This window comes from Dromiciops gliroides, chromosome 3 (genome assembly GCF_019393635.1).
Source record: "Dromiciops gliroides isolate mDroGli1 chromosome 3, mDroGli1.pri, whole genome shotgun sequence".
Taxonomy (NCBI): domain Eukaryota; kingdom Metazoa; phylum Chordata; class Mammalia; order Microbiotheria; family Microbiotheriidae; genus Dromiciops; species Dromiciops gliroides.
The window spans coordinates 640,205,396-640,226,963 of NC_057863.1; the positions used below are offsets into that span (position 1 = coordinate 640,205,396).

At 47.3% G+C, this 21,568-nt stretch overlaps 1 protein-coding gene across 2 annotated transcripts; it reads left to right on the forward strand.

The window, feature by feature from the left end:
- Positions 1–2,808: 2,808 nt before the first annotated feature.
- Positions 2,809–20,016, forward strand: UBE2J2 (ubiquitin conjugating enzyme E2 J2). Of its 2 annotated transcripts, none has more exons than XM_043993035.1 (7): positions 2,809–3,094; positions 10,425–10,555; positions 13,555–13,595; positions 16,035–16,137; positions 16,262–16,400; positions 17,978–18,058; positions 18,833–20,016. In XM_043993035.1, the coding sequence occupies exons 2-7, from the start codon at positions 10,425–10,427 to the stop codon at positions 19,115–19,117; spliced, it is 780 nt and encodes a 259-aa protein (XP_043848970.1). In that variant the 5' UTR covers positions 2,809–3,094; the 3' UTR covers positions 19,118–20,016. The 2 variants fall into 2 exon arrangements, with proteins under 2 accessions (XP_043848970.1, XP_043848971.1); XM_043993036.1 differs by lacking the exon at positions 2,809–3,094 and adding an exon at positions 8,459–8,535.
- Positions 20,017–21,568: the final 1,552 nt, after the last annotated feature.

The following is a 21,568-nucleotide window of genomic DNA, read 5'->3' on the forward strand; positions in this document are numbered from 1 at the left end:
GGTCTTGTGCTATAGGAAATGACAAACAGGGTGATCCCCGAAAAACCTTGAAAGACTAATGAACATCGATGTATAGTGAAGTGAGCAGAGCTGGGAGGACATTGTGTATAGTGACAGCAGTATTGTTCAATGAGCAATTGTGACTTAACTACTCTCAGCAGTGAAATGATCCAAGACAATCCTGAGGAACTAATGAGGAAGCTTACTATGCACTCCCACAGAAAGAACTGATAAAAAGAACACTTGTGGATTGTACATATATAACCTGGTTGCAATCTTGTGGAGGGAGGAGGAAAGGAAGGGAGGGAGGGAGAAAAATTTGGAACTCTAAATCTTATGAAAATGAATGTTGAAAACTACCCTTACATGTAACTGGAAAAAATAAAATAAATGTTTGTTGCTAAAAGAAAGAAAGGAAGGAAGGAAGGAAGGAAGGAAGGAAGGAAGGAAGGAAGGAAGGAAGGAAGGAAGGAAGGAAGGAAGGAAGGAAGGAAGGAAGAAAGAAAGAAAGGAAGGAAGGAAGGAAGGAAGGAAGGAAGGAAGGAAGGAAGGAAGGAAGAAAAGCAAATGGGAAAAGCACAAAATTTCACTGAAGAAACAAACTCCTTAAAAAAGAATTGGCTAAATGGAAAAAGGGGTACAAAAGCTCGCTAAAAAAAATAATTCCTAAAAAATTAGAATTGAGCAAATGTAACCATGCATATCTTTGACCAAGCAGTACCACTATTAGATCTGTATCCAAAAAGAGATTAAAAAGCAAAAAGGAAAAGGACCTATAGATATGAAAAATATTTATAGCAGCTCTTTTCTGGTGGCAAAGAATTAGAAATTGAGGGGATGCCCATCAATTGGAAAATGGCTGAACAAACTGTGGTATGTAATTATGATGGAATACTATTGTGCTATAAAAAATGAGCAGGATGGGGCAGCTAGGTGGCGCAGTGGATAGAGCACCAGCCCTGCAGCCAGGAGTACCTGAGCTCAAATCTGGCCTCAGACACTTAACACTTATTAGCTGTGTGACCCTGGGCAAGTCACTTAATCCCAATTGCCTCACTAAAAAAAAAAAATAAAAAAAAATGAGCAGGATGCTCACAGAAAATCCTGGAAAGACTTACAACCTGATGCAAAGAGAAATGTACTGCATGCAAAGTAACAACAATATTGTAAGATGATCATCTGTGAATGACTTATTCTCAGAAATACAATGATCCAACACAACTCTGAAGGACTTATGATCAAAAATGCTATCCATCCCCAGAGAAAGAACTGATGGCATCTGAAAACATATTGAAGCATGATTTTTAAAAGCTTTATTTTTCTTGAGGTTTTTTGGTCTGTTTTCTTTCAAAACATGACTAATATGGAAAGATTTTGCATGCCTACACAGTATAAGCTATATCAAATTGCTTGCATTTGGGGGAGGAAGGAGGAAGGGAGAGAATTTGGAACTCAAAGTTTTAAAATTGATGTTAAAATTGTTTTTACATGTAATTGGGGAAAAATAAAATAATAAAGAAAAAAAATTTTTTAAAGGGAAAAGGACCCACATGTACAAAAATTTTTATAGCAGCTCTTTTTGTGGTTGCAAAGAATTGGAAACTGAGGAAATGCCCATCAATTGGGGAATGGCTGAACAAGTTGTGGTATATGATGGAATACTATTGTGCTGTAAGAAATGATAAGCAGGTGAATTTCAGAAAAAAACCTGGAAAGACTTAAATGAACTGATGCTGAGTGAAGTGAGCTGTAACAAAACATTGTGCACAGTAACAGGAATATTGTGTGATGACCAACTGTGATAGACTTAACTCTTCTCAACAATACAATCACCAGAGCCAATTCCAAAAGACTCATGATGGAAAATGCTCTTGACATCCAGAAAAAGCATACTATTTTCACTTTATTTGTTGTTTTTTCTTTTTTTGTTCCGATTCTTCTTTCACAACATGACCAGTGTAGAAATATGTTTAATACGATAGTACGTGTGTAACCTATATCAGATTGTTTGGTGCCTTGGAGAGGGAGGGAGAAAAATTTGGAACTCAAAATCTTACAAAAATGAATGTTGAAAACTAAAAACTAAAATAAATAATACTGCTTATGGAAAAAAGAGGCGGCACTGCGCTCTAGGAATGAAACAGATTTGCAGTAGCTCAAAAGAAACGTGGGGGGAAAATGTGAGGCACAAATTTAGAGCCATCTCCACTCCAAACGTTTATATGAACTACTTGTACCAACTTGTGGTAGAACTTCCAAGCTGGTATTGTGTCTGATCAGCCCCAGTTGGGCGCACTGTCCTTGACTCCAACGTAGTGATGTCATTTTGGTCTTCTAGCATGAAAGCTATCAACTACCAACATGCGCATTTATTTATATATGACGTGTGTAAATGCGCATGCGGTCCACCCCTGCCCCCAAGTAGGGCTGTTGGTCGTGCCTCAGTATTCTCCAGTGGGTCGCACAGTGCCTGGAGCACAACAAACACTTAAGTGCTGGAGATGGCTAGGCTGGACAGAAAGAGGGTCAGGGAAAAGGCCGAGCCCAGGGACTGTCCTGGACTGTGTGGCTGGGGGATTCAGGGAAGATACACGGCTTTCCCCACAGACAGGGACCGTGAACTTAGCCAAGCTCCGCGCCTGCGCCGTAGTCATCTCTAGCCCCGCCCCCTTCCCGGCTCCGCCCTCTCCCAAGGAGCAGAGAGATGACTGTGTCCTTGGCGCCCGAGCAGCCTAGAGCGTCGAGGGAGGCCGGGAGGGAGGGAATGAGGGCGGCAGGTGCTCAGCTCGTTCCCGGAAGCGGAAGTGGCTCCCGGCTCGGCCGGGAGGGCGGCCATCTTGGAAGCCGGAGCGGCGGCGGCGACTGAGGGTGTGACGGGTCCGCTCCCGGACGGCGGCGGCGGCGGCGGCGGCTCCCCGGCCCGGCCCGGCCTCGGCTCCGCCTCAGCTCGGCTCCATCGCCCGCCCGCCTGCCCTCCTTCCTTCGCCTTCCCGGCGGGCGGAGCGAGCCCGGGCCCGGGCCCAGCGCGGCGGCGGCGGCGGCGGCAGCAGCGGCCCCGGGAGCGGCCCCGGGAGCGGCGGCAGCGGCGGGAGAGGTGAGCGGGGCCGTGAGGGGCGGGGCCGGGGCGGGGCCACGGTAACAATCGTCGGGGTCACGGCGGGGTTCCGGGCCCTCCCTCCCCTCCCCCAGCTGTGCAGACGAGCCCCCTGAGACCCCGAGAAGTGACGTGACTGTCGGGCCCGAGGTGGGCGCCCAGGGCTTCCCCGCTCCCACTCCAGCAGTGTCCCCACGGCCCGGCCCTGGGTAAGTCGCGGCCCGGGGCCTCAGTTTCCCCACTTGTCAAAGGAAGGCCCCTCGTTCCCCCCCGGCCCCCCAGCTCGGGGTCCGGGACTCGGGAACCTTGGACCGCAGTGTTCCCCGGGGTTGGGAGGGGCAGCAGACAGACACCCCATCCTTTGACAGATGAGGTAACTGAGGCAGGAGAGGGGGAGCAATTAATCAGCACGCTGGGCCTGGCGAGGAGAGGGTGCTGAAGAAAGGCTCTGGGCCGACCAACATTTATTAAGCACCTACTAAGTGCTAGGTATGGGGGAGTGTGTAGGGGGCGGGACAGTACAGACAGAAGCCTGATTATTGTTATTATCATTATCATTATCATTATTATATTAAAAACGAGCATTACTGCAAAATCCAGAGATGTAGAGACGAAAAACAAAGCAACCCCTGCCCTCTTGGAGTTTAGGGTCACACATCCCCCAAAAGCCTTCCTAATACTTCATACAGTCCTCCGTTTGATTTTCTCCATCTTCTCCTGGACCCAGTGGGGTGCATGCTTTCTCCCCCATTAGATTGTGAGCCCTTTGAGGGCAGGGACTGTGTTTGACTTTGTGTCCCCAGAGCTTCCGTAGGGTGCCTGACAGGCAGTAGATGCTTAATAAATAAATGACATCTGGAGCAGTAAGAAACCTCAAAAGTCATTTCGTCCCACTCCTCTCATTTTTCAGATCAGGAGGCTGAGGCTCAGAGAGTGGAGCAGGTAGTAATAATCAGAGGTGAGATCTGGAGCCCATCTGGTCATTTCTGAGCCAGTGCTTTTTCCCTTGAATGGTCTGACTTAACCAAGGTCACAGGAGTAGTGGGGGTCAGAATAGTGGGATTTATATGTACCCAGTGCTCAATTTTCAGGTTAAGACACTGGGGGGAAGTGATTTGCCCTTGGTACACAGCTAATAAATGTCTGAGGCTGGATTTGAACTTAGATCCTACCGACTGGCTACTAGACAAGCAGTTCTCAGGACCCCTTTACAATGAAAAATTGGGGACCCCAAAAAGCTTTTGTTTATATGGGTTATATCTATCAATATTTACTGTATTTGAAATTAAAATGAACAAATTTAGAAATACTTATAAGACTTTATTTAAAAATAAGCCCATTGTGTATTATAATAAAATCTGTGGAAAAATAACAGCTTTCTTAAACAAAAAAAAATTTAACGAGAAGAGTGGTGTTATTGCTTTACATGTTTTTGCAACTTTCTTCGGTGTCTGACCTAATAGAAGACAATTGGATTCTTCTATCTCTTTGCATTCAATCTGTTGCTTTGGTTTGGAGTAGATCAAGAAAATCCAGCTTTACACAGATATGTGGTTGGAAAAAGGAGAGGTGTTTTACCAGGCAAATACTTCTTAATATTGTTAGGAAAATAGTTTGGGCCTCACTGCCTCCTGAAAGGCCGTCAGCGACCTTCCTGAGGCTGTGGCATCCACCTGGGAACCACTGTCATTTGCCAAGATGTTGGAGTATCGAAGACCCGGGCTCAGAGAATCCTACATTTAGAGCTAGACGGAACTAGGGAAGTGATGACCTTAGCCAAGACCCAGGGGGATGGGCTAACCTTAGAGAGTGGCAGAGACAGATTAGAACTCAGATCTGCTGAATCCAGCTCCACTGCTCTGTTCACTGGACCCCAAGTTGGTGGTTGATCTCTGTTGAATGGAATGGAATCAGCTGGTCCAGCCTCTCTTTGGCAGATGTGTAAACTGAGGCTCAAAGGCAGGAGTCTTTCACAGGTAGTAAGGAGCAGAGCCCTGGATTCAACAAATCCGGTGGTGTGTTAGCTGTGACCTGTCCCTGCAGCAACTGAGGCTTTATGTTCTTCCATCTTCTTCCTCCATCCTCTTTGGGCGTACCCTGCCCCCCCCCCCCAAAAAAAAGCTTCCTAAAATGCCAACAGCCCAGCATCCCTCAGGGCTCCCTCCGGAGCCTGAGGAGGGCCCTGTTGATGCACCCTGGTCTCCTCACCTGGCCCTTGCCCTCCTTCTGGTTTCCCTTTCAGCTGTCTTGCAAGCATAGTTCCAAAGCCCCTTGGACCTCCTCATGCTTTCTGAGCGTCAGAGAGGGGTCAATGCAGGGTAACTTCACAGTACACTCAGTGGATTCTTCTGTCATTTCTCTTCAGTGCAACAAGTGGTGCCTGCTGGTGGGGGCAGGGGGCAGGGGGCATTAAAGCTTAACACTTCCTGGGGATGCCTAGATAGAAGGAAGGAAGGCAGGCAGGCAGGCTTGTTCCCACTTCCACTTGATGGGATGAGAGTCCTGCCCAGGTCATCACAGGAAGAGCAGGCTGCAGGGAAGGTGGGCTTTACAGTCCATGGGGATGGTTTCATTCCTTCAGAGGCGTGTGGGTGTGTCTTCAATAAAATTGGGGGAATGACATGATTAGTATGACAGGAACCTTCACAGTGGTCCTGCTCAGAAGCCCATTTGCTGTGGTGAGATAGGGTTCACCGATGTGTCACTGGGACTTAGAGCTAGAACGGACCTGCTGGGTCATTGAGGTGACTGACTTCCTGGATGAAGAAACAGGTCCAGAGAGAAGGGACACTCCTTGGGCAGTCAGGCACACTTGGGTCCTCTTTGGGCTACAACTGCAGTGCTCTTCAGCAGTCTCGAGCATCTTGGAAGGTTGTGTTTGAGGGCAAGTTGGGCTTCTACTTGTATTGGTCCTCTGTGCACCGCTCTGGGGTGCCCGATGGAATCGAAAATCTGCATAAAGAAAGCAAAAGGGCAATATGCTGCAGAAATCAGGATTATTAAAATAATACTTAGGGCTTTGGTTTCTTGATACCCTTTTCCTGAGACAGTCTGATAGTGAAAAAGAGCATGGGGTTGGTGGTCTGGAGGCTTGTGTCGTGCCACCAACTGGATGCAGGATCTTGTGGGAAACAAAGGGATTCCAGTAGATAGAATTTTGCCTCTATTTGCATCTACCTGGCATTTGCATATATTGATCCAAATGTAGGCTGCATTCTGCCTTTCCTACCCCCTCTATGCTCATCTGACTGAGAAACCTGGATGTGTCCCATAATCAGTTTTCTTTTTTGGTATACAGCCGTAGATTCCTTTCAGAGTTCCCATTTTCAGACCAGTTATCAAGGGGTGATTTAGTTCAGTGGTTGTGATCTATACTATCTTGCTTGGTGATCTCTGCAGGTGATTCCTCAGACCATATATTCAGCCTCCGTTGAGTTAGTCACAGTAAAGTCTTGGACATCTTGAACTAGATGTTCTTTGGACATCTCAAGCTAGACATGTCCAAAGCAGAACTCCTCTTCTTCCTAAACTTTCCTGTTACTGGCAAGAGCAGCACCATCCTCCCAGCCACCCCGGCTTAAACCTCATTGTGTCCTCCTTGACTCCTCCCTCTCATATAATCCATTGTCATTTCCACCTTCACATGTCCACTCATCCAGCCCCAACCCTCCTAGATTTCCTCCCACAGCCATACTCCATCTCTCTTTGGTGCCTTTCACCGGTTGTTCTCCAAATACCTGAAATGCTTTGGCTTCCTTTAAAACTCAGTTCAGGGGCGGCTAGGTGGCGCAGTGGATAGAGCACTGGCCCTGGAGTCAGGAGGACCTGAGTTCCCAGCCTCAGGCACTTAACACTTACTAACTGTGTGACCCTGGGCAAGTCACTTAACCCCAATTGCCTCACTAAAAAAAAACTAAACTAAAAAAAACTCAGTTCATATATCAACTTGTGTAGGAGCCCTTTCTCAAGGTTTCCACCACTCCCCACCAAATGCGTTCAGGCTATCTTCATCTTCTTTGGCTCTGTCTTATGTATAACTAGTTATTTATATGTTGCCTTTCTCTTTAGAATGTATGCTCCTTGAGGACAGGGAATTGGGAGGGGTGTGGAGCTGTGCTTCTCTCTATATTCCCTAGTGCATAGTACATTGTCTCAAACATGATACGGGCTTGGTACATGGTCTGGTCTTGGCATTATATTTGAGACTTGAGAAAAGTCTTCAGTACTAGATTTAATTATATGACATACATATATATTTTTAATGTACACACACACACACTATATATATATACACACACATACTACTTATGCATTATTACTTTTAATATTTCAAGGAACTGTGATCTCATTGGCTTGGCTTGGGAACTACCTCAGTTGATACCAGTCACAAGCCCCTTTTTTTGTGTGCCTGAGCAGAATGGGTTATGAGTTGCTAGGGCTAACTTTCCAGTCATGAATCTCCTTGAACTTAGCCAAGGCTGCACATCAGAGGCAGAGAAACAGACACATCACACTTATTTGGTATAACTTGATAACCGTAATGTTTGAGAGACAATACCCCAGGAGATGGTCATTTATAACATCTTGAGTTTTTAGAGGTTCAGATTTTTTTCTCTTCTGGTATTCTATGTAACTGCCTTGTGACTTGTATCTCTCTCTCTCTCTCTCTCTCACACACACACACACACACACACACACACACACACACCCCACACCCCCTCCCACTCGCCACATTGGGTGATCTCTGCCCTCTAGGAGCCCTGTCTGAAGGCAGCATGAGTCATATACATCATCTTGACATGTATTAATTTTTCTTTCTAGGGCCTTTGGTTTTGCCCTAGACAGCTCAGAGAGCTTTACACTTGGACAGAATGATTTGGGAGAGGCAAACCCCTTTCCCTAAACTAAGCCTGGGATAGATGTCCTGTAAGAAATAAAATGGAGAGTTTGGCATGTAGGAAGGGAAATGAAGTTGGTAGGTAATGTAAGCATACATACCTACATACATGCAAGCACACATGTATGCATATGCACATGTGTACATTCAGGATATTGTTTATTTTTTAAGTCTTTTTTATGGCTTGACTAAATTTCAGATTGTGACATCTGAAGGTCATATTAGGCCCTTGGTTGGTTTGTTCATAGAACAGCCAAATACACTGGTTTGACTTGGTTTGTGTTAATGTCAGTTCACCTTCAACATCCTTTGGAAAAAAAAAAAGTTGGGTGTGCACTTCAGGCTATTAGAAACCAGTTTTAAGTGCTGACGTACCAGGACAGAATGACCTTTGTGTTATCCAGGTCTCACTTTTGTTTCTGTGACTGACTGTTGCTTTCATTTCCATGGTGTAAGTCATCATTCTGCCAGAAGGAATTGGGTTCTTTTCAGCAGGTCTACTCTAATTGTAGTCGAAGCAGTCTTCCGTCTTAGGCTCGAACAGGTGTGTGGTGTTGTGTCAGTTACCTGATCCCTTCTGGCTGCTCAGGTGACATGATAGGTACAGCTGGCTCCAAAGAATAGGTTTGTGGCTGAAGAACGGTCTCCTTGGAGGTTGCGTGCCCTCCTAGCGCTGGGGAGAGACCGGACGTAGAGCTGGTGACATGGAGTTAACCCAGGGCTTCCTTTCAGCTTTCTCTGGATTCTTCATTGGAGGCACGCTCTTTTAAGATCCTAGCATTAAAGAAATGAAAGTAAGCTTGGAGATCATGTTGTCTAATGGCTTCATTTTAAAGAGTCCCGGAGAGGACAAGCAACTTCTCCAAGGTAAGATCAGGAATCAGTGGCAGAGCAGGGCTGGAACCTGACCTTGGAGGTAAAAAGTGTATGGGAAGTAACTTACTTCCTGGGAAGATAGCGTTAAGATCAGTGACTGATACCCAGTTAAACAAGTATTTAGTACTTCCCCAGCTGGTCTCTGTGGAAGGTTGAGCCCTCCAGGGCACTGGTAGAGGAGATAAGCAGAACCTGGAAGGGGATGAGCCTGTGTGATAGATAAAGGTAAGAACAAAGCAAGGGGAGAGAGGCCGAGGAGGGAAGGATCCTTTCTGGAACAGGGACAGCTTGTGTAAGGAGAAGGCCTAGAGGAACCATGCTGAGCAGAAGCGCAGAGGTGACCGAGGACCGGGAGTTTCAGAATGGGAGGAGTCATGTTTCTGAAGCCCTGGGCTGTTCGATGGGTAGTGGTGGGGAAAAGGGCTACAATAGTCTGTTTGAGTCCAACTTGGGAGTTTTGAATGCCAGAGGCCACAAGTTTGGATATGCACTGGGGAGCCATTGAATGTCTTTGAGAAGTTGAAGGCCTGGAAGAGCTCAGCATGGAGAAGGTTTATGTCACTAGCCTCCTAGAAGAGTTGCATTAGAGGGGAAGGGCTCAAGGCCAGGAGACTAGGCAGGAGGTTACTGCAGTCAAGGTAACGAGCTACCAAGGGCCTGAACTAGGTCAGCAGCAATGGGACAAAAGCAGCCAGAGGGGTTTTGGCCGATGTGGTGGGTCCTACAGGGAACCAGTGTTCCCAGGCTGGAATCCGGACCTGACCTCTAGTCCAGTCTCATTTTTACTAGGCCCCGTCACCTTTGAACTTGGAAGAGGGAGAGGGCATCCATGGGGACTGGGAGCACCCCCCCCCCCAGAGCCTTCCTTGGTGTTCCCCTATGACTTAGGCCTCCTCTGGAAATATCACTTGGCATTTACTTAGGGGTGTGTATGGTGAGCACCCTGAGGGCAGGGGCCATTTTGGGGTGGGGTTTTGACCCCAGCAAATGAATGGGAGAATGGGGCGCTATTAATGAATTAATACAAACTGGAAAGCCAGGAGGAACCACAGGTTGGGTGGGAAGATGATTTCTGTCTTGGGCAGGTCGGGCTGGGGCTGGAGTAGAGGGAAGTGGAATGGGTCCAAGTCTGTGAAGCTTTTCGGAGAGTGTTGGGCAGGCCTGTGAGATGGGGGGCTATGGGAGATTTTTGGTTAAGTGATGGCTAGCTGGAGTTGGCGTTTTAGGAGGATTAAGCAGGGAGGGCGTTGTATCCCCACGAGAACCTGCAAGTGGGAGAGCCAATAGGTTACCGTTGTCAGAAGGTGAGGGGATGAGAACTGGACTGTGCAGGGGCAGAAAGAAAGGGACGAGGCCCTTTGGAGGAAGAAGGAGCAGGAGTTTGTGGCTGATGAGCTACAAAGGAAGAGGAAGAGGAGAGCCCACAGTGCATGGAGTGTGGGGCTGGAATTGGGAGGGGAGCCTAGGTGAACTTGTCAGAGGAATGGCCTTAGGAAATGAAAGGCCTGCTAATGAGGTCTGAGGCTCCTTCCTAATTCACATTTGTGTTTTTAATAGATGAGCAACAACAGTAATAAGAGAGCACCGACCACAGCTACCCAGAGGCTTAAACAAGACTACCTTCGAATTAAAAAAGACCCAGTGCCTTACATTTGTGCTGAACCCCTCCCTTCGAATATTCTGGAATGGTAAGTTTCTTCAGAATATAAAAGCTTAGGCTATTCATTTCCTTTAGCTTTTGTTCTTTCATTATCTGAAGACCCCTCATAGGTAGATGAGTTAGACAGCACAACAAATCTGTTGTTGTGACCTAATACAATTTAGGAGGTTCTCCTAAACTATGGTCTTAGAGTTTAAGACCTTGGTATAAATCCTTATCTTAGTGTAGAAATAACCCAATTTTAGATTTGTGGGTTCCTAGGCAGAAATGTCGATGAAAAGATGTTCAGAATGATTCTTAGAATTTCCTGCTTTGAAAGAAATGTCTTCATTTATTACTGCCCAGGACATTCTTGGGAAATCTGGGTTCTTTGTCCCGATTTTCCAGCTATGGGGACAGAAACAGAGAAGCGAGAATCATAGATTCAGCCTCATCTTATACATGAGTAAATGGGCCTCTTAGAGAGCTAGCAGGACTTGATCACACTCACACAGCTTATGGTGGCCGAGCTGGGACTGGCTACTTTCCCATCATGCCCTGCTGCCTCAAGTGAGTCTGTTAGAGGAACCCAGTGTCTCCAGAGAAGCCATCTGCAGGCATTGACTCCTCTGCTAAGGCCGGAGCCCTCTGACATCCGAGCCGCATGATTTTTTCTGTTAATTCTTATTTTGTGCGTGTGAAGCTACATGGGTTGAATATGTTCCTGTACTTTTTTCTTCAAAGGGGCAGTTTGTTCCTCTTTCCATAACATATTTTTGTTCAGGTAGATGATTGATTTTTTCTCTCCCTCAAGGTAACCGTATTACGTAGATGCAAATGATACTAGTTTTCATTTAATTCATCAGATTGGCAAAATGTGGCTAGGGGCCATTTGATTGTACAGGACCAGTGGGGGAGAGACGGTTATAGGATTTTTCAGGGGTTTTGTTTACTGTAGTGACATATTAACCAGTTTGTCGTAGCCTCATGGGAAAAGTGTGTGGCTGTCTCTACATTAGGGGAAAAAAATAAACATTCTGGCCACACTTTTTGTTTCATCTTTTTGGTGTATCTTCTGAGAGTGACTTCAACATGCATTGGAATTAGATTTTATTATTATAACTATAGGTTATCCAAGACCAAATTTTACTAATTTATTTTATATGGAATATATATTTATATATAACATAATAATTTTATTTGACCTAGAAGTATCAACACTTTGATGAAGACTTAGAGGGAGTGACTGCAAACTTGTCATAACTTATGTGCTAAAATTCACTTAGTTTAGAGCAGGACTTCTTTTTTTTCCTTTTTTTTTTCCTTTGGGGCAATGAGGGTTAAGCGATTTTCCCAAGGTCACACAGCTACCAAGTGTCAAGTGTCTGAGGCTGGATTTGAACTCAGGTCCTCCTGAATCCAAGGTCAGTGCTTTATCCACTGTGCCACCTAGCTGCTCCGAGAGCAGGACTTCTTAAACTTTTTCCACTCATGACCCCTTTTCACCTGAGAAATTCTTATGTATCCCATGTATATAAATATATAAAAAGGGATTTTTCGTGACCCCAGAGTTTAAGAAGCTTTGGTTTAGAGTAAGCCACATAAAAAGACAGGAGCACAACAGAGAGAACTTTAATTAGTATGTTGTTTGGGTGCTTAGATTCTGCCCCTTAAAACCACTATAATGAAGAACATATAGCAGGTAGACCTGTGGATGGAGGGGAGGGCCTTTGCTCAGGCCAGTGCCTGGCTCGTAGTAGGCACTTCATTTATTTATTTATGTAGTGGGACAGTGGGGGTTAAGTGACTTGCCCAGGGTCACACAGCTAGTGTCAAGTGTCTGAGGTCAGATTTGAACTCAGGTCCTCCTGAATCCAGGGCCGGTGCTTTATCCACTGTGCCACCTAGCTGCCCTGGCACTTTATCTTTAAGTCTTTTATGGCATTTGAGAAAATGTTTGTCTTTATGGCATGAGATACAATAGAGATTTTTTGGAAGTGCAGTCTTTGCCTTTCTTAGTCAAGGAAGCTGTATCTGTGCTTGCTCTTTATGGGGCATGCCCACCTGTTGTGTTTTTAAATTATTGAGGGAACTGTTTTGAGCTAAATTCTTGGGGGCCAGACTGGGTTTTTTAAAAACACTGCTAAAAGAAAAAAAAAGGAGGGGGGGCGGCTAGGTGGCGCAGTGGATAAAGCACCGGCCCTGGATTCAGGAGTACCTGAGTTCAAATCCGGCCTCAGACACTTGACACTTATTGTGTGACCATAAGCAAGTCACTTAACCCCCATTGCCCCGCAAATAAACCAAAAAACAAACAAAAAACCCACTGCTACTAGGGGGCAGCTAGGTGGCGCAGTGGATAGAGCACCAGCCCTGGATTCAGGTGGACCTGAGTTCAAATCCGGCCTCAGACACTTGACACTTACTAGCTGTGTGACCCTGGGCAAGTCACTTAATCCCAATTGCCTTACCAAAAAAAAAATACTTCTACTTATAAATTATAGGCTATTTTACCAGTTTAGACAGTAAGCATTTATTATTCAATAATATCACATATCTCCCTAACTTCCTCATTAGTCACAGGCTTATAGGCCTAAACGATTACAATTGCATACCCAGTGTATTGAGCCAAGAGGGAGCGTGGAGAGTCCCTGGAAGAAAGAGAGTGAGCTCCCTGCTGTCATCATCGTTCAGTCCCATTGGTTGATGGGACTTGAGGGTGATCCATATTAAAATGAGCTCTGCCTTGGTGATGTCAGGGTCTAAGGGGAGGCTGACCTCCTGAGGGCCAAGTCAGAATCCAGATAGGCGCAGCTTAAGCCCCAGAGTCTAGTCTCCATTCCTGTTGTGTGCTCTCCACAGGGTCAGCACTCCCTCCGAAAGATTTCCCTCTGAAGTGGGGGGGGGGGGCGGAGAAAGCCAACAAAGACTGGGTCCCCCCGAGAAGTCGGTTATTAATAATTATTTTTTCACACTGTTCAGGCCTGTGTGAGCTCGGGGCAGCCTTGGCCTGGGTGCACTCTGACCTTTGCCCTTCATTTCCCTCAGGCACTATGTCGTCAGGGGACCTGAGCTGACTCCTTATGAAGGTAAGCAAATAAGGTGTTCCTCTCAGCTGCCTTTCTTCATGCCCCAAGGAGGACACTTCCGGCTATTTCTGCAGTGAGACCCTGCCTGCATCAGGTTGCAGCTTAAGAAAACTTGATACCAGTCTTCATTGATTCCTCCTAACATCTCCAGGTTCTAAAGATACTTCAGATTCTGGTTTTTTCATTAGACATACTTGTATTCAACTTTTCAAAATATTTGGAATATAAATAAAGGTATTAGAATCTTGGAGTTGTGAGAGACCTTAGAGGCCGGCTGTCATCCACCTTCCCACCCTCTGTAGGAGAGTGTCGGCAGCATTCTTGGCATCAATCCTCTCTGTTGGGATACCCAGGGATGGGGAGCTCACTGTCTTTTTTTTTTTTTTAACTATTATTTGATTATTTATTTCATCTATGTATCTTGGCTTATTCCTTCTTGTTTATAAATAAACCATTGATTCCCCCATCCTTAAAAAGAAAGAAAGAAAGAAGGAAAGAAAACAAAAGATAGTTTCTCCAACAATCCTGGCTAGATATAATCAAATGATTCTTCTTCTCTTTGTAAAGCCATCAATGATTGGTGTCTCTACAACCCCTCCTCTCATTCAATTCTAAACACTATACAACTAAATTCAGACCTTATCATTCAATTGATATATCCCATCTCCACTAATTTCCACCTAATTGCCAACATTTCTGAATGGAGCTCAATGTCTTACAAAGTAGTTTGTTCTATTTCACCTTTGTTAGTTTTTCCTTAGATTGGGGTTGCTTAACCAGCCTCCTGAACTAGCTTAGGTGAATCGAATAAAACTTTGGCCAGAATCTGCTAGGCTTTTTTTGTGAGCAGGGTAGGTTCACTGGGAAGACCACCCCAGATTTTGGCCGGCTGTCAGGAAAAACGTCTTGACGATTAGCACCATCTCATAGCTGCCTTGGAAGATGGCTGGCTTCCTCTCACTAAGGCTAAAGGGGTGAATGAATGAATAGACCTGCTTAGAGGGGATTTCTGCTCCAGTGATGGCCTGGCCTCTCAGATCTCTGCCAAGTCTTCTCAGTCCTCTGAAATCTTAGAGACTCTGGACTCTGGTTGCCGTGCCCTGAGAGCCAGCCAGAGTAGCATTTGCAGGCATTTCAGAGTAACTCACGATGGAGGCATTAATAGGTCTGTCGTCATGTATGACATGGAGTACTTACTCCCTGTGTGGTCCAGGGCTGGACCCTCTAAGATACCAAGAGGTGTGAGCCACAGACCCTGCCCACAAAGTGTTTGCATTCTTTTGGGGCATTACGGGAAGGTCAACAAAAGTTATCAGATGAACCAACAAGATACTCTTCCAGGGAGCATGTTGTTCCTTGTGTACATGTTTTTTTGTTTTTTGTTTTTTTAGTGAGGCAGTTGGGGTTAAGTGACTTGCCCAGGGTCACACAGCTATTAAGTGTTATGTGTCTGAGGCCGGATTTGAACTCAGGTCCTCCTGACTCCAGGGGCAGTGCTCTATCCACTGAGCCACCTAGCTGCCCCCTCCTTGTGTACATGTTGAAAGCATTTCAGGGCTGTGGGATACAAGGGGTAGTGAGGGTTGGGATGACACACGATACTTCATTCAGCCATTGGACCCTAGAGTGATGTGTTGGTATTGGATTGGTGGGATGGAGGAGAGGAGACGTTCTCGATGTGTGTGGGGAGGCAGAATGAGCAAAGACAGAGCTTAGCCTTCCTGTGGCAGTGGAGTGGGAAGGCTGGGAGGATGCAGAGTGGGTGGCTAGGTCTCAGGAGGAGATGCTTTGGGTAGTGTGAGGGAAGGGCAGTGGTCTGGAAAGCTTTACGGGGGCCGCCTGTGAGGGGCTATATTTCACTACCTGGGAATGAATACACTGCCCAAGTCTGGCCAGGTGAGTTGAATGTATTTTGACCTTATAGGCAGACAGGATGAGGAGTAAAGTAAATATCTCTCTGGGTGTCTTCACCAGTTTTATTAGGTTTGTGGAGGGCAGTTATTCCAGAATACTTAGCTAATATCCATAGAATGCTTACTGTATGCCAGGCACTGTGCTAAGCACTTTACAATCATTGTTTCATTTGATTTTCACTACAACCCTGGGAGGCAGGTGCTATTATTATCCCCATTTTACTGATGAGGAAATTGAGCAGAGAAAGATGAAGTGACTTGCCCAGGGTCACACAGGCTAGATTTGAACTGAAGTCTTCTTGACTCGAGGCCAATTGGTCTCTGAGTTTGTCTGAGTTGTGAAATGGACATTTCTGTATAGTTAGATTGAGGTCCTTCCTAGGGGACTCAGCCTGCATTCAGGGAAGGCATAAATGAGGATTCTTTTTTCAGTTTTCTTTGGAACAGGTCTCTCTTTGTAAATGCTCTAGGACCATTCCCCAAGAGTAACTAAGAAGTAATTGTTGGCTTTCTTCTGTTTTAATAGGTGGCTATTATCATGGAAAACTAATTTTCCCCAGAGAATTTCCTTTTAAACCTCCTAGTATTTATATGATAACTCCCAACGGAAGATTTAAATGTAATACAAGGTGAGACCTTTCCCTTGTTTCCTCTGTGGCTGTTTCTGCAGTTGTCCTCTTTGGGAGCCCTCCCCATAGGGACCTCCTGTCTGCATCCTATAAACATGCACCTTCCCCTGTTGTTTTTGGACAGGTTATGTCTTTCAATCACCGATTTCCACCCTGACACATGGAATCCTGCTTGGTCAGTCTCAACAATCTTGACGGGTCTGCTCAGCTTCATGGTGGAAAAGGGTCCCACATTGGGCAGCATAGAAACTTCAGACTACACGGTGAGTCCTGTGGCAGTGCTTCTCATGTGCCGGCTGTTCTAGATGGAGAATGGGGGTTGTGGATCAGCAGTGTCCTGAGTGCCTCCTGTGTGCCATGCTTGAGGATTACAAGAAATGGCCGTCCCTTCCCTCCAAGAGCTTAATTTAAGCTCCAACCATGGAATCTGATGGTGATGACCCTCTCCCCCAGCCTCCTCCACTCTGGAGGACTCACCTCCACAGCGTCATTGTCCTCTAGCCCAGGGGGCTTCTTCCCCTTTTCCATTCATGAACCTTTTTTGCCTGGGAAATTTGTGTGTGTGTATACACATGCATGCATACACATACATACATACATATATGTGTGTATATGTATATAATAGGTATATAGAACCTTTTACTCTTGCCAAATTTTTTGTGAACCCCCTCCGCCAACATACACATTCAATGACCCCATATGGGGTTGAGACCCACAGTTTAAGCAGCTTTGATCTGGCCTCCGTTGGAAGCTTGGTTCTAGCTGCTGTGGGGTTAGGAAAAGCTTCATGAAGGGCTTGCCACTTGAGCTGGGCCTGAGCCGTGGGGAAGGTCGTCTGGAGGCAGAGATTGCTTTGGTAGGGGCAGAGGGAGCCTTTCGGGGCATGGGGTGGTATGGACAAGGACCCAGAGTTGGAGAAGAGCAGAATCGAGAAAGAACTGTTCACCCAGAGCGCAGAATGTTAGGGAGGGAATGCCTTGTGGTGAAGCCCGGGGGGTTGGAGTAGATTGCGAGGCATTGTCAGAGCCAGTGCCCTGGCTCATCCCCAGCAAACTCCAGGGCGATTCTCTTGTTGTTTGTGGCATCCTCGCCTTTTAGGAGAAAAGGGTGTTTGCTGAAGGGCCACTGGTTCTCTATGGCCCAGTCATCATGCCAGGTCATTGTACGTGAGGAAACCTCAAGAGGGATCGTCCCCATTCCCCTGTCCTTGGGCAAGACTGGACGAGTGCAGATAGATGCTAAACCCTCCTCAGGACGGTCTCACTGGCCTGATTAGTGCACTGTTTCTGGGTCTGATCATCCCTCCCTGGCCATGAAGGTCCTCTTCATTTCTAACCTAAGGCCTGTCTACTTTGGCTTAGCATGTTTCTCCTTATTCTCTGCTCTTTGGAGGTGGCAAAGACTGGGTCACCCTCATCTTGTGCAGCTTCTGACGAGCTAGTGGATGGGCGGATGAGCACCCTCTGGGGCACTGAGGACTGCTGGATGGGTTGGAATGAGCTAAGAAGCCTCGGGCTGGTCATCCCTTTTAGGGAGTGAGGGATGGCTGGACTGTCCTGTCTGTGCTGAAGACAGATCATTTCCTTCCTGTTGGTGTAACAGTTCTGGCCTTCATTTCTGCCTTTGATGAACCAGGAACCATTGTGCCCAAATGGTGTGTGTGCACGTGTGGGTAAAAGGGTTAAAAAGGATGTTGGAAGCTCAAGGCTGGCCAGTGATCAGTCGAGTTAGTACTGGGGGAACAGATAACCCAAATGTTAGTTGCTTTTGGGAGCATGTTAAAGTTACCACGTGGTGGGTGAGATTTTATTCTCAAGCTAATGTTCCTCTTTCTTGGCAGAAAAGACAGCTTGCTGCACAGAGTCTGGCATTTAACTTAAAAGACAAAGTCTTTTGTGAACTCTTTCCTGAAGTGGTGGAGGTGCGTACTTACAAAGGAGGGAGGAGGTCAGGAGTAGCTTCTCCTTACTTACAAGACAGTTCATGGAATGCGCAGGCCAGAAGCAGATGGGGGGGAGGGTTCTGTGGGCTTTGTTGGTATAGTTGCCTTCCCAAGGAAAGAGCCCCCTGTGGCTGACAGCCCTGGGCAGGAGGGACAAGACCAGCTGCCGTGTTCTTGGGAGCCTGGGAGGTCGCCCTCCCTGCTTAGAACTGCTCTCTTCACCATTTCATTTGATTTGATTTTCTGTGGTTCAGGGAATGGACCTCTAGGGTAGACATCCAGCTGCTGCTTGACCTTGGCCTGGCAAGCTGAAGGGAATGGGTCCCAAAGGCGACAACAATAGTGGCTTCGAAGTAGAGAGAGATACATGGTGGCTTGTTTTAAACTGCCCAGTCAGGAAAGTCCAGAACCTCCTAGGTGCCAAGTACTGTGTTAAGTGCATCAGTGTCTGCCCTCAAGTAGCTTATACTTCTAAAAGAAGACAGCTCTTAAAAGGAGCTGAAAGGGCGAGGAGGAGGTACTTGGAGGAGGGGCACGGGGCAGCCCAGGGAGGGATGCTTCAGTCTAATGAGGGGAAGTGGGCGTGGCAGGCAGAGCACAAGGGAGGGAGGGGCTTCTTCCTGAGGAGGAAGAGGACACCTATTGCTGGGGATGAGGGGCCTGGATGACACTGTTCCTAATGAACCATTTCTTTAGTGGCTTTTAGACTGGTTTCTCTGTGATATTTCTTTCTTTGTGCCTGTCTTTTCCTAGGAGATAAAACAAAAACAGAAAGCACAAGATGAACTCAGTAGCCGACCCCAGCCCCTCCCGTTGCCAGATGTGGTCCCCGATGGAGACACTCATCATGGTCAGAATGGGCTTCAGCTTCTCAACGGGCACGTGCCGATGGCTGGTCCCAACCACGCGGGCCTGCAACAGGCCAACCGCAACCATGGACTCTTGGGAGGCGCTCTGGCCAACCTGTTTGTCATCGTCGGCTTCGCTGCCTTTGCCTACACAGTCAAGTATGTGCTGAGAAGCATAGCCCAGGAATGAGCTGCACGTTGCGATTCCAAGACCTTGGTCGGAGCAAAACGAGTGAGGCTCCGGGTGCCGGAGCGTGAGCCTGGGACAGATGACAAACACGCTGGGTCTGGTACTGCTGGGCTCCTGGGGTTTAGTTTTGGAAGCCTTTACAAAACACAAACAAAGCCAGACCCCAGAGCGGGCACAGCTGGGATCCAAGCAACATGTGAGAGTCTTGAATTCCTGTCTTCTTAACCTCCCTGTGTGTCTGTGACTGTAGAGCACTCAGCGCTGTGGCTGAGAAGCCCGGCGCTCTTAACGCCGGCTCTTAGCACGGGCCCCTTCACTTTGTTGGACCTGTTGAAAGTAAACACGTTTTTCATTTTACATAATTCGGTCGTTCAGAAAACCCTGAACCTCAATAGCCCTTGTTGTATGTACTGTTTTTAGTTTAGGTGAAGGACTGATCTGGAATGAGACGGAAGTGGCCAGTATCAAACTTGGGAAGGTGGCCTGGGGGATGCGTTGGGCTGCCCTGCCAGAGCCTGCCCGCTCCCCATCTGATCGCTGATCTTCAGCCGTGCTTTGTGTTGGCCAATCACTTTTTGGGGGTTTGTTTTTTGTCAAAATATGGATGTCTTAATAAGGCTTAGGAGGAACTCTTAGGAGTTTGGGTAGCCCGTCAACTGTTAGATGCTTCTGCTGGCCAGTGACAGACTTTTAGATGAATCCAGGGCCGTCATCGAGTTATCTCAGCATTTTTAGTGTGTTTATGTTCACTTAGAATGGCAGAAGAAATGACTTTTAGGAAAGGGGTTTTTCCTTCTATACCACCCTCCCCCTCCTCCAAAACGTGAAATTAAGATTCTGTTTTGCTTTCTGATCGCAAGATGTCATTGTTTACTTAAATAAATCTGCAGAGAAACTGACAGGCTGCGCAGAATGTGTTGCATTTGTCACAGATTCCCCTGGAGGGCTCGTAGTGGAGAGAAGCTGCAGATGCTGGCTGGTGGTGAGCACTGGCTCCGGTGGGGAGGGGCAGAGGGGATGAGCTCAGGCCCAGACAAGGATCTTTTCCTGCCCTCAGCCGCCGTTACTGGAGCTCGAATGGCCTCCTGCCAGTAGCCTCCTTACTGCAGGTGGCCTCAGATGCCCACTGGCTGGCCTGGAACCTTGTGCTTTGCTCCCGGTTCCTTAATTCGGGTTTGACTGAGGAGGAAAAGCGCTGCCCTCTTTTGGTGCCCTGTGGAGGGCATGACATCTCATCCTGTGCACATTCCCCTGCAGGGATTCTGAGAGAATTGGATGCCTTTCCTTTCTCAAGGTGCAGACTTGCTTGACTCAAGTGTTTTGGTCTGGAAGCAAGTTTTATGCCCTTTGCAATTGACTGTGACAGATGGCCCCACTTGGGAGGGCAGATTCCCACCTGGGAAGCCAAGTCCAGAAGGATTGGCTTTATCCACAGAGAAGGAGCAGCTCCACGGTGGGGTGTCTGGGAACTCTGCTCCGTGTGCCCAGTGAGTGTCCCTGAGAATGGATGCTGAGTGTCACCGCTCCAGCTGCTGAGCTGACATTCCCATTCAAGCTGTGTGGTCTTTGCTTCTGGGCCATACTGGGAAGTAGGCATCATGTGCTTTCAGAGAGCCGCAGAACTCGGCTAATTGGCTGTGTCCTGGGACCGGTTTTCTCTGCAGTCAGTGACCAATCGGGGCTAACAGGCCAGTACTGACCTGAAGAAATGGCAATGCCCACCTTCCTCTAGGGATAGTGTGGGAGGGATGGGATCTCTCAGAACAGCAAAAACCAGAAACATAACCCATGGTTTATAAGCCTTTGACTTTCTCAGAATTGTTTTTGAATCCACCCTTTTGTATGTGCTTTATCTGCCCTTGTGCAAAGAGTGTCTGTCTGTCTGTCTGTTTCTAGAGCTACGTTTTGGTCTGGGTCTTGGGGGAAGAGATGTTTTGCTTTGTGTCTTGCTGTGCTGAGTCAGGGAGGAGGTGGAGCGGCGCCAGTTTAGATTCCGAGGATGGTCACTCTGTAATGGGCAAGTCCGTTTTGTCCGTCCTGGAGCGAGCTTGTAGCTGGACTCCCAGACCCCTTCACCTTTGTTTCCCAACATGCTGAAGGAATGACCAGCAGGGAGGCAACGCACTGTTGTCATGTCCTTGGTAAATGGAAGTAGCAGAGGTGGAAGGGTTACAAAACTGGGCGATGCGTTGGTGGCCACAGACCTTTTGTGGGGGGAAGGTGGGTGGAAAATGGCGTCCTGCAAGGACCCGTCCTAGAGTTGAGCCCCTTGTGCCTTGAGGTAGAGCTTTCAAGGAGCACTGCCCTTGGAAGTGCTGAAACACCCTCACTGTGCTACCCCTTTGAAGAACCGCTGTGTGGTGGCTGCTTCCCATTCTTCCTCTCTGCCACCCCGCTCCCGTGGTGCCTTCCATCTCCACTGCCCTTTGTTACCTAGGAGATGAGGGGGAA